At 43.6% G+C, this 13,416-nt stretch overlaps 1 protein-coding gene across 4 annotated transcripts in view; it reads left to right on the top strand.

Annotated features, from left to right (window-relative positions):
- Window positions 1–13,416, top strand: part of PDE6C (phosphodiesterase 6C) — a 47,069-nt gene that overhangs the window by 10,323 nt on the left and 23,330 nt on the right. For all 4 annotated transcript variants that reach the window (XM_083505849.1, XM_083505848.1, XM_083505851.1 and 1 more), the window contains exons 2-4: window positions 11,241–11,393; window positions 12,897–12,986; window positions 13,211–13,351. In XM_083505849.1, coding sequence (XP_083361975.1) covers window positions 11,241–11,393; window positions 12,897–12,986; window positions 13,211–13,351 — 384 coding nt within the window. The remainder of the gene's footprint in view (window positions 1–11,240; window positions 11,394–12,896; window positions 12,987–13,210; window positions 13,352–13,416) is intronic.

Here is a 13,416-nt window from a genome sequence, read left to right as displayed (position 1 = left end):
CATATATTTAAAATATTGCAAACCACTTGGAGATTTTAAAAAAATATTAAGTGATTTATAAATTCTTTTAGATACCTAAGTCAATGATGTGGCTTAGAGATCGGCACTTCCATTCCAGCTTTTGGCCGCTGGGGAGAGAAAGGGTTGTTGCTTCCCTATTTATCACAGTAATACAGTGGAGGTCTATCTGATGCAGAAGGGTGAAACATAAGCTGATCTTCGGCACCTAGAAGGCTAAGATTAAGAGAACCGTGTTGGGAAGGGAGTTTCCAATGAACAAGGTCAGGGTTGGTAAGCTTAGTGAAGGAGGAGGGATTTATGCCTGCTCCAATATTAGAGCAACTGCGTCATCTCGAAAACCAAAGAGCAGATGGCATATGACAGCTGTTGGATCCCACCCTGCCTCCTTCCCTCATGCTGAGCACCACCTGTCAGGTCTCCCCTGATGATGCTACCACTAATCCTCCATTGGCTGGATTTTACTACATAAGACACTATGGGACATTGCATTTTGGGAAATTTTAAATGGTAGCCACTCAACGACGACTAGTGCCAAGCAACTGATTGGCTCCCATTGGAAGTGTGCCAGCATGACTGCCAAGGTCTGCTGTCGTGCTGCTGTCATGAGGCCTCAGTGGAGTGCTTAAGAGTGGCACTATGCCACTATGCCATTGGTAGCCATAACTATGCTGCAGGCCTGCTCAAACCTGGTGCTGGCCTTGCCTGTGATCAGCATAATGGAGGGGTGTTTCTAGGACTTAGGTGAAACTGTGAAGCTTCCTTGTTGCTTTGCTACTGGATGTCACTCCGTATAGTTAAAGCTATGGTTTTCCCAGTAGTGATGTATGAAAGTGAGAGCTGGACCATAAAGAAGGCTGATCGCCAAAGAATTGATGCTTTTGAATTATGGTGCTGGAGGAGACTCTTGAGAGTCCCATGGACTGCAAGAAGATCAAACCTATCCATTCTTAAGGAAATCAGCCCTGAGTGCTCACTGGAAGGACAGATTGTGAAGCTGAGGCTCCAATACTTTGGCCACCTCATGAGAAGAAAGACTCCCTGGAAAAGACCCTGATGTTGGGAAACATGGAGGGCACAAGGAGAAGGGGACGACAGAGGACGAGATGATTGGATAGTGTTCTCAAAGCTACCAGCATGAGTTTGACCAAACTGCGGGAGGCAGTGGAAGACAGGAGTGCCTGGCGTGCTCTGGTCCATGGGTCACGAAAAGTCGGACAGGACTTAATGACTAGACAACAACAATTGGATGTTGCATGCTTTGTAATCTTCTTGCATTTATAGTACTGAAATGTGATTTTTTTTGGGGGGGAGGGACTATGTTTTTATATTTGCTATTGTTTTGCCAGTGACTGATTTAGGGCAGCGCAACCAGTTCTGCCACACTGGGCCGAGGCTAAGGGGTGCTGCAGAGCACTGCAACTATGAAGTAGTGAATTGGTGGGTCCTTGCACAGGATGCCCCTGAAAATATGGAAGACCAAGGTCCACCCCTGGTTTTGCTATGTTATTATGAAAATGTTTTTGCAGTGTTTGTTTGAAATGTATTCCTGTTTTCTTCATTGTAAGCTGCTTTGAGCATGATTTGTTTTTGTGGAAAAGTGACATACAAATCAAGTGAATGAATGAATGAATGAATGAATGAATGAAAATAATGTAGTGGTAGGATCCCATGATCTGCAAACCTGATGTGAGATCAAGGAGATGATCCAAATCTCTGATGTTGGACCAATAATAATAAAACTGATTTATTTACACAGTATTCCTCAAATTCCTGATAGCTGAGATGAGGAGTGGTTCTGTATGCATATGTGCTCTAGGTTTAAACTAAATCACACCACTTGCATTCGGCCGAAACGAATTACTTTTAGAGTAAAAAATACCCTCTATCTCTGACAATCCTTGTCCCTATGTTTCTGCATCAGTCACTGATTCCTGGTTGAAAGCAGACAAGCACAGAACAGTAATATGCAGAGATGCAAAGCAAAGTCTCAGGGCAAGGTTTTTGTTCACTCTGCTGTGGTCACAGAAGTTGTGAAGGCAATCAGAATTCCCTAGTAGAGTCTGATCTAAAGGGAGCTAGGCTGCTACCGTCATCAACATCACCAAGAAATATCATGTCTATAAAAATTTAGAGCATTCAAAGAACTTTGCATTCAGTATCAGGATGAAAAGAGACATTCTAAGTGTGGTGGAAGTATGTACCGTATTTTTTGCACCATAACACTCACTTTTTTCCTCCTAAAAAGTAAGGGGAAATGTCTGTGCATGTTATGGAGGGAATGCCTACGGGTGGCATGCCTATGGATTTTCCTCCTCTAAAAACTACGTGCGTGTTATGGTCGGGTGCGTGTTATAGAGCGAAAAATACGGTAGTTTGAGCAGTTTCTGCCCTAAAAACAAATGCCTCAGAATGCAATAAATGAGTACAGTAGTTTGTGTAAGGCCACCTAGTGAGTAAATGGCAGAAGTGAGAGTGGAACTCTCTAGATCAGTGTTTCCCAACCGGTGTTCCGCGGCACACTAGTGTGCCGCGAGATGATGCCTGGTGTGCCGCGAGCGAGTCCAAAAAAGGGGGAGTCCCTTCCCCCGCGGACGCCCCCTCGGCTCCCGCATCCCCCAGCGCGCCTGGACGCCGCCGCCACCGCCGCGCGCAGCCTCCCGGGGCTCGGAGGCTCTCCAGCAGCGGCAACATCTGGCGCTGCACCGCCTCCCGGGCCGGGCGGGCGCGGTCCCTGGACGCCGCCGGCGCCTCCCCTCGAGGGCTGCCGGTACCTGGCGCCCCGCCATCCCCGGCCAGGCTGGGCGGCCGCAGCCGCGTAGCCTCCGCTTCCGCCGGTCGGAGTGCAAAGGGCGCTCGGGGAGGCGCTGCGAGCCGGCACCGCCTTTTTATCCCGCCCCGTCGAGCCGGGGCCTCGCGGAGGCTCCCAGCTCCGCGCCGGGGCCTCGCGGAGGCTCCCAGCTCCGCGCCGGGGCCTCGCGGAGGCTCCCAGCTCCGCGCCGGGCGCCCCTCCGCACCCTCCCCTACCTGCCGGGCTGCTGGGAGAGGCGGCGGCGGGATGGCGCCCCGCGCCCCCCAAAGCGCCTTCCTTCCCGTCCCCGCCGTCCAGGCTCCCGGGGCGCACGGCAGGCTGGAAGGCAGCCTCCCTCTCCCGGAGCCGGAGCTGAGCCTCGCCGCCTCTCCAAATCGAGAACAAAGCCCGGGGGACAGGCGAGAGGGGGGCGCGGGACCCCCGACAGAACAATGGGGGGCCGGGGAGGGGAGGGGGCTTCCAAAGGATTAAGCAAATCCCGCGGGGATCCGAGGCCGGGATGTAGCTACAATGCAGCCACAGTTTTTATTTACAGTTTTTATTTACAGTTTCGACGAAGGCGCCAGAGGACCCCCATCCTCAGCTCCTTCAGAAAGGAAGCTCCCTACGCCGCCAGGCAGCTCAGCTGACTGACGAGGACGTTCTGCGGCGGCGGCCACCGCACAACCACCGCAGTTGCTGGCAGCGTCCGCAGCGCAATAAGTAACAGCGCCTGGTGCTGCCAACTCTTTCTCTCTCTCTCCCGCCCCGCCCCCAAGCTCTCGCGCGCCCCGCGTCAAGATCGCCGCGCGCAGCTTCCCGAGCTCGAGGCCAGCCGCTGCACGCACGCGCCGGCTTGTCATCGGCTCCGGTTGTTGCCTTTCTCCGCCGAGGTCGGTGGACCCCGAGCCTAGGCTTCCTTCCCGCACCCCGCTTTCCGAAGACCGCACACCAGTTGGGCCAGTACATATTCCCCTCCCGTGACTGGAGCGGAATAGCCCTTTCTCTTCTTCCCCAACCCTTCCCCAACCCTCAGTCCCTCGCTTTGCTGCCTCCTCGCCCCCCCACCCCCAAAGCTTGGAGGTTCCCCGGCAAGGGGGAGGGGAAAAAATTGAAAGTTACACTTTCGTGCGTCCCTCCCGGCGTGACGCTGCGCGCTGACATCACGGGGCTGTAATGGTGGTGTGCCTCGAGATTTTTTTCATCAAACAAGTGTGCCTTTGCCCAAAAAAGGTTGGGAAACACTGCTCTAGATCAGTCATGATTACATAGCTGTCAGCCATGTGACCTCCATCGTCACTATTTGGGTCATGTGATTGTTTCATTATAAACATGTCCCTGCTTTATCACAAGTATTGCATTTACTTCAACACTATTCAGCAGCTTCTTAGTGTCAAATCACATAACTTCTAAATTAGATCACTGCAGTTCCTTGTATAGGAAAGGGTTTTTTTAATGTTTAATGTTTTATTATGTTTTTATGTATGTTGGAAGCTGCTCAAAGTGGCTGGGGCAACGTGTGGGGTTTAAATAGTAAAATTATCATTATGGAATGGAACGTCCCTATTTTCATTGGAGAAATGTTGGAGGGTATGTTATACATGGAGCTGCCTTTGAAGACTGTTCAGAAACAGCAGCTGGTACAGAAGTTGGAAATCAGATTGCTTAGCGGGACAGGATGGCTTGAACATGTAACACAAACCTTGGCATGACTACACTGGCTACCAGTTAATTTACTTGCTCAATTCAAAGTGTTGGTTTTTTACATATAAAGCCTGATTTATTTTTTTTACTCTCGTATCCTCTTCCCTCCCTATTCCTTTCCCCTTGTGTGTTATGTTTTTGTTTTTGTTTAGATTGCCTGCCTGCCGGTAGGGATTGTTTTGATTGTATGTTCTTTTGAATATATTTTTGGATGAGCGCTTTAGGTGGGTTTTTTATTGCTTTTTAGTATTTGGTTTACTTCTGTTTCATTTTAATATTTCTTGTGATTTTGTATCTTGTAAGTTGCTTTAATATGCTTCAGTGTAAAAAGCAACAGAATCATTTAGGGTGGCTTGCAATGACAATCCAATAGCTGGAGCATTGTGAGGTTGGCATGGGTTTTGCATCCCCACAGATGCCACTCACTGAAATGCTTGTTGCTTATACCGTGGTAAATATCAGTTCAGGAGTTGTGTTGCAGGCTGTTGCAATTTATTAAAAATATTCTACAGTGGTTTTTTTCCTGTTTACTTTTTACTCCAAATGTTGACACTATATACATGGAATGAGGGTGCTTCCTGACACAAGTTTCCAAGCAACAGTTGTGCAATGCCAAGCCCATAAGTGAAACCAAAAGTATGTCAAAAAGGATATGGCTGTTTTTATCTTGTGGGTGGTAGCTTTTACTTCTGACTTTGTACTAAGGCTGTTTGTGATGCTTGTGCTGGTTTTGCTAGTCTGTGTGGGGATTACCTGCTTCCTCATAGCTCAGTTGGTTAGAGTGAGGTGCTGATAATGCCAAGGTTGCAAGTTTGATCCCTGTAAAGCACAGCTGCATATTCCTGCATTGCAGGGGGTTCAGCTAGAATAGCTAGATCATGTTGCACATAGAATCAGAGTACATACCACCTTCAAAGTCATCTTGCCAAGCATAGGATGGTGGCTTTACTAAAGCCGGCAAGGCTACAGTTGTTGGTCAGAATTGCTAAAGAAAATACGTTGGAATTGCATGTCATGTGACAGGGACATTGTTTACATGTTTCAGTAATGTTGCATAAAGGTAATGCAAGAACTTGTGCCCACTATGGGCAAAAGTCAGGAGACAAAGACTAGTCCATAATATGCACAGCTGCAGGATTCCATGAAATGTTTTGCTTTAGGAATTTTTCCAGACAATCTGCTTGTTGAGCATTTATCCTGATTTGTTTCAGGGATATTAGATGACACTGGTTAATTAATGAGCGTTCACTCTGAGAGGCTAGATGATGTTGCATCAAAGCAATCTTATCCCACACTTTCCCCATTTCTTTCCTTATAGCGAAAAGGGGGATGTGTGTGTTTGGTGCAAAAGCCCCAAATCAATTTTATTTTATTTTTTTAAAAAGATATTTATTGAGATTTTAAACAATAAAAGAAACCTTCACACACAGAATAAAACAGAAAAATACATTAAAGTACATTAAAAAAGAAAAAAGAAAAAAACCTAAAAAATATGAAAAAAGAGAAAAGAGAGAAGAAGATAAAAAACCTAACCCCAAACCTAACCCTAACCCCAAATCAATTTTAATTGTGGATCCTAATTTTTTCTGTAGGTGATTGAATCCCACCCAAGAACAGAAATTCTGGAAGCCTGCTAGCTGTTCATGCTTCAGCCAAGAAATAAACTATGTAAAATATGCAGAGCATTTGCAAGGCATTTAGTGCTGACGCCTTGTCAAACTGTTTGTGTTGGCGGTGCTCTTCCAAATATATTGTTTATAGTATTGTAGGAAGCAAAGAGATATCCCTCTCCTTCTATGTTACTGTATAGCCTGTTAGTTAATGATTAAGTTAATGATGAAGAAAAAAATGTTTTCTTAATGGAGCAGTAGACTTGTCTTTATCCAAAACACAATATAAATGATGCATAATGTAACACTTAATTGCAGAATGGGAGCTGAAAAGAATAGTTTGTTCAGGTTGAGTTTGGTCAGAGAACAGGAAAATAGCATGGTTTTCTAAAGCTAAAAGACAGAAACAGTTTTGGGGAAATCTCCCGAGGTTTTGCCGTTTTACTCTTGAGAACTCATGCTGGTTTGAACCAAGCAGCACATGCTGTGTCCTTATTTACTTTTCATCCTCTCGTCCTTGGTGTCAGGAAATAAACAACCACTTCAGAAAGAAATGCATATCTTATGCTAACTTTTCACTGGAAGAATGCTAGATTAGAGGGATCTTTAGTCTCATAAGGGTTTTCTACACTTTTGAAGCTGTACAAAACTTCCCAGATCCCCTCTGGTTACATATGTCACACAAGCAGTAATTGGGTCTCTACAGATTTCTGCCAAAAGCCATCAGAAGAAGCCATTTTGCTCTTACTGTCAAGTTTCACATAAGATATACTTGGAATTGCAGATGAGGCTACCAGCATTAAGTGTATCAAGCATACAGTGTAATCCTATACATGTCTACTCAGATGCAAGTCCAACTTAGTTTAATGGGGCTGTTAGCATTATCATTATCATTATTATTATTATTCAAACATTTTGGCTTAAAATGTATTTGATCACTAGAATAAAGTGTTTTCTTATGGCAATTGTTCCATCAGCACAAGGATTTCGACTTGTCCCTCTCCTCTCCCTGTAAGCTGTTCCGGGGTTCTCCTGACTCTCCTAGAGTCTATTGCAGGCATAGGCAAACTCAGCCCTCCAGATGTTTTGGGACTGCAACTCCCATCATCCCTAGCTAACAGGACCACTTGTCAGGGATGATGGGAGTTGTAGTCCGAAAACATCTGGAGGGCCAATTTTGCCTATGCCTGGTCTATTGGGTGACCGGGGGGGGGGGGGAGAGAAGGGAAAGCCTCATTGTACCTAGTGGGACTTGTTAGTTGAATCTGGCCTCATGAGTTCAAACAGAACTGATTCACTCTTCTGTGTCATGGTTATTTTATGTGTTATATCACAGAATTAATTATTAACTTCCTTTGTTTGCCAATGAAGCAATTTATTATGCAAACAATGGCAAACTGAAAATAAGGTACACATAACTCCTACTAAGGGATGCAGGTGGCGCTGTGGGTTAAACCACAGAGCCTAGGACTTGCCGATCAGAAGGTCAGCGGTTTGAATCCCTGCGATGGGGTGAGCTCCCGTTGCTCGGTCCCTGCTCCTGCCAACCCAGCAGTTCGAAAGCATGAAGTGCAAGTAGATAAATATGTACCGCTCCAGCGGGAAGGTAAACGGCGTTTCCGTGTGCTGCTCTGGTTTGCCAGAAGCAGCTTAGTCATGCTGGTCACATGACGCTGTACGCCAGCTCCCTTGGCCAATAAAACGAGATGAGTGCCGCAACCCCAGAGTCGGTCACGACTGGACCTAATGGTCAGGGGTCCCTTTACCTTTACCTTTACCTTTATACGCCCACAGTCATTCTTGACTTATTGCAAGTTCCAGGGCTGCTTAAATCTGATAGTTTCTACATGTGACCTGTGTGAGGTAGGAGATGATTGGTTTAATGGGTGCCGAAGTCACAGAAACTCTGATGGCTCCCAAATGCATGGGAGAGCAGTAATAATGCTGTATACAGTTCCTAGGCATTTGGTGTTCTCTCCTAGATAATAGGCTAATCTCTCTGCACCTTCCTACCAAGTCATCTTTGCAAAGTTTCTCTCCTTGGAATGGAAGGATCTGTTCATTTCAGTACTCTCTGTTTCATATTTTCCCTGTCTTAAATTCAGTTCTCCACATTTTGCAGCAATTTGTGGTTATTATTTTTTTAAGTCCTTGTGAAAATTTACCAGCATTTCAGTGCAAATTTCTCTTGATAAACACATTTTTATTGGCAGTTTGGACTAGTATGCACATTTTTGCAGGCAATTCCCCCTAATATAATGCATCTTTGTATGTTATTTTCATAAATGTCCATTTTAATGCACACATTTCCAAAATATATGCATTTCTGTAAACGTTTGGTTGGGGGACTCCATCACAACAGTTAGATGAATGCAAATTTGGAAGGATAGCTATGTTTTGGTTTGCATATTGTTTTGGAGAGTGCAAATTTGTCAGATTTGGCTTAAAACACTTATGGAATTTTATTTCTCCTCTGCCCCTACTCTCTCCTCCACCTAGACACCAGTTTAGAAGGAGAAGGCAGCCAGACTTTCTTACATTTATATCCTGCTGTTCTTCCATCATGGAAACCAAGTTAGCATTCATGTGGTTTCCATCCAGACATGGACAAGATCCAGACCTGCTTAGCTTCAGTAAGATAGTGGCCTCCTGTGCCTTCAGACCATGTCATGGAAGAGATCTTATCCAGGCTAATCATTGCAGGGTAGGAATTAAAGTAATATACAGCCTGTTAGAGGGCAAAACATTGATTGCTATTTTGAATGCAGGATCCTCTAGATCTCCATAACGGGGCAACTGAAATTAAAAAACAACAACTCTTAGTTGGCTATTTTAGAAAGCAACATTCACAGAATTTCATTAAACTGTCCAAATTGTTGAGAAAACTGATCAACAACTGATGAAAGGATTTTCACTCTGAAATGTAAGTACAAATTGTTTGTACTAAGGAGCTTGCTGACACAAAGATGCTATACTGTACCAGAAATCTAAATGAACACCCTCTGCTGACACACACTCTCTCCTGTGGAGCGAGAAGTGTATTATTACTATTATTATTTTAACATTTATACTGTTTTATATAAGTAAGTGATTTACATAAAACACCATAAGATCATTTTTAAAAGAAAAGAAAAAATATAAACACAACACTATAACCAAAATTACATAGCAATAGATCTGTAAAAACAGAAAATCTATCAATAAAACATTCAATTAAATATATATGAATAACAGAACAGTGTGATGAATCTTATGAGCCAGGGAAAGCCTGCTTAAACAGATGGCTTTAAAGGAGGTATTTCAAGCCTGCCACTATTTCTGCTTCACAAACAGCACATGGAAGGGTATAGCAATAATGTCAATGGACCGAAGGCATTGTGAAAATTCAGGGCACAGTTCCAACATGGCAAGGCTTTAAAGCAGAGCTTTCCCAACTTTTCATGTTGGTGACACACTTTTTAGACATGCATCATTTCACAACACAGTAATTCAGTTTAACTAGCAAACCGAACGTGGGGAAAGTTCGTGCAACATGCCTACAGACTGCAGCCGACATACTATCGTGTTGCAACACAAAGTTTGGAAAGCTCTGCTTTAAAGGATGTCAGGGAAAAAATGCATGGCTGTTTTTGGCTCATGCTCTCTGTATGCCTGCCTGCTATTGCTGTCCATGAGCCCCATCTAGAAGATTGTAGCCATTACCTTTTCCTCTGCTGTTAAGAGCTTATTGATTGTATCTTGAATTTTATTTAAATAAGTTTCTTTACCCACTGTAATGAACACTCAGTCTCCTCTAGGTCAGGTAGCAGTTACTGACCAAAATCTTGACCCTACATGGCAAACCTTCCAGTAACTTTATTGTGATCAAAATTAATTTTAGTTAGTGATATCCAACTAAGTCATACTCAGAACATGCCCTCTGTATGAAAAAGAAATGGATTCATTCGTGTTCTAATGCACATAATTTCTGGGTAAATACTATCATTTTCAGCATCCTATCCTATTTAAAATGTGCCATATCATGGATACTTTGAGATTTGTGCATTGCAAGGATATGGACCGATGACCCTCAGGGTGCTCTACAATTCTATGATTCTATAATATTTGTGTTGCAAAACCTATAGAGATGTAATGTAGATCATTTCACATCATTCTGCTTCTCATGAGAACATGCATATTTTTCTGCAAGCAAGAGAACATTTCTGCAATATCTCCATTATGTTGAATGAGAAGCTATCTGTGTTTGTATGGATTGTCTGGTTCATTTAATTGACTCTTCCTGGGATCGTTTATTTCAGAGCCATTAATTCAACAAGTTTTAGTGTAACTGATGTCTGTTGCTGTTTCTGTTATTTCCCAGATACTCATTGTTCTGGGCGATTTCAGCATCCATGCTGAGGGTACTTTGTCAGTATGATTTTATGGCAGGAATAGCCAACGTGGTAATTTCCAAATGTTGTTGGGACTACAGCTCCTATCAGCATGGCCAACGATCAGAAATTATGGGAAAGTGGTCCAACAACATATTGAAGACCTTCCTCTTGAGCCAATTGAGTTCTAAAACTTTTCTAAAGGTGTCACTGTTCAATATGATAGTTACCCTGGCTGAGTTCTCCATTCCGAAAGAATAAATGTGAAACCAAGCACAATGAAGATTGTATAAGGTAAAGGTAAAGGGACCCCTGAACATTAGATGCAGTCATGACTGACTCTGGGGTTGCGGCGCTCATCTCGCTTTATTGGCCGAGGGAGTCAGCGTTTGTCTGCAGACAGCTTCTGGGTCATGTGGCCAGCATGACTAAGCCGCTTCTGGCGAACCAGAGCAGCACACGGAAACGCCGTTTACCTTCCCGCCTGAGCGGTACCAATTTATCTACTTGCACTTTGATGTGCTTTCGAACTGCTAGGTTGTCAGGAGCAGGGACTGAGCAACAGGAGCTCACCCCGTCGCGGGGATTTGAACTGCCGACCTTCTGATCAGCAAGTCCTAGGCTCTGTGGTTTAACCCACAGTGCCGCCCACGTCCAGAAGATTGTATAGTCCTTTGCAAATCAAAAGTGACAAATGAATTGCTGATAATATTTGAAAGGCTAATGAACTGGTCCCATTTGTTTCAGAATAATCATTTCTCCGACTTTGTGGATAAACAAACCGGCTATACAACCGTCAACATGCTTGCAGCTCCAATAGTGTCTGGGAAAGAGGTTCTCGCTGTGTTCATGGTTCTTAACAAGCAAAATGCCTCTGAATTCTCTAAAGAAGACGAAGATGTAAGTACTGACATGAAGAATGCTGTGGTCCGTAGAGCAACAAGAAGTAACAAGTTGGGTTCACTGAGTGGCCTGAGCATAGCTGTCAACTTTTCCCTTTTCTTGCGAGGAATCCTATTCGGAATAAGGGAATTTCCCTTTAAAAAAAGGGAAACGTTGACAGCTATGGGCCTGAGGTCACCTGACAAATGTAGCATTCTACTGTATTTGCTAAATGGATGCTAATCTGACATGAGAAAGGGCAATATCCAGAAATCAGTAGCAAAACATGTCAGCCTCCCAGGACACTCTGCTGCTGACTTTAAAGTAGCAATTATTTTAAAAAGGGATTTCTACAGCAGGAAACAGCTGAATTACAGTTTGTGAGCCAGTGTGAAGTAATGGTTAGAGCAGGCATAGGCAAACTCGGCCCTCCAGATGTTTTGAGACTACAGTTCCCATTATCCCTGACCACTGGTCCTGTTAGCTAGGGATGATGGGCATTGTAGTCCCAAAACCTCTGGAGGGCCGAGTTTGCCTGTGCCTGGAGTCTTGGAACATGACCTGAGAGACCAGCATTTGAATCCCAACTCAGTCATGAAGCTCACTGGGTGACCTTGGGCCAGTCATCATCTCTTAGCCTAACTTACCTCACAGGGTCGTTGTGAGGATGAAATGGGGAGGAGGAGAACCTTGGCAGATGAAGGTGGCATAGAAATGTAATAAAATAAATAAAGAGAAGATAAATCCAGAAATTCAATCCTATCCCTTGTGGCCAGAACTGGGATAATGGGTTTTTATCCCACTACAGGTGTTAATTAACTTTCCAGTGCCAGGTATTTGCATTACCAGCAATACTGTTCTGTGAATAGTCACTATAATGACTTAATGTCATTATAACTTTTTGTACTTGGTTGCGTTTAATTTCTCTCTGATCTCACTGGTTGTAATTCGTCTCTACAATTATGAATATTATATATATATATATATATATATATATATATATATATATATATATACAGTCAATGCAGATTAAAAGCCGATGCATCGGATAATCTTGTCATCAACGCTTATGCCACAATAAATTTGATTGTTTTTAAAGTGCCACAAGAACCTCTCCAGTTTTTGCTACAACTAACTCACTGGAAATTATAGCATTGTTGGAACTTATGCATGTCGACTCAGAAGTAAGTCCCACTGAGTTCAGTGGGGTTTATTTCCAGCTAAGGGGATATAGGATTTCAGCCTTAGTGGGTAAAGATCTGGATAGGAGAAAGTTAGGAGCCTTGTGTAAGCTGTTTGCCTTTCCAAGGAAGAGTGCGGTGCAAGTAAAAAACACACACCATTATGAGCCACAATCCCACCAAAGCGCTGTGAAGGCCCATTGACTTCAGTAGCAGTAAGACATCTTTGTGCTTAAGTATGTCATTGAAATAAATGGAACTTGAAGCACTTGACTTTGTTTGGATCATGCCCATGATAATTGCTACTCTCTCTCTCTCTCTCTCTCTCTCTCCTTTGCAGCTATTTAACAAATACATTAATTTCCTTGCACTTGCTGTAAAGCAGTATCACACGGCATACTTGTACAATATTGAATCCAGAAAAAGTCAGGTAACGTATTACATCTTACTTAATTAAATGTGAAGTCAGTGAAAGTCCTGTTACTTATTTTTCTTGCTGCTGCTTATGCTTTCATAATGTGCCCCAAAATGCAAAAGTATGTACTGATTGTGACACATTTCCTCATGATTTGCCAGTGTTGTCGTTTACGCTTCAGCCTGCATCAGTCAGAGTTTTAAATGTTTCCTCATTTTTTTTCTCTCTCTCTTAAATAGATGCTTTTGTGGTCTGCCAACAAAGTATTTGAAGAACTTACAGATATTGAGCGACAGTTTCACAAAGCACTGTACACCATTCGAATATACTTAAACTGTGAAAGATATTCTGTTGGTCTGCTGGACATGACCAAAGAGAAGGTCACTACTATTTCTTATAACTAGCTAATTAACCTAACTAAACTTTTACAAAAGCCTAATGAGGT

This window comes from Podarcis liolepis (assembly GCF_965112155.1).
Source record: "Podarcis liolepis genome assembly, chromosome: 5".
NCBI classification, from domain to species: Eukaryota; Metazoa; Chordata; class Lepidosauria; order Squamata; family Lacertidae; genus Podarcis; species Podarcis liolepis.
This window is presented reverse-complemented; position numbering and strand designations above follow the sequence as displayed.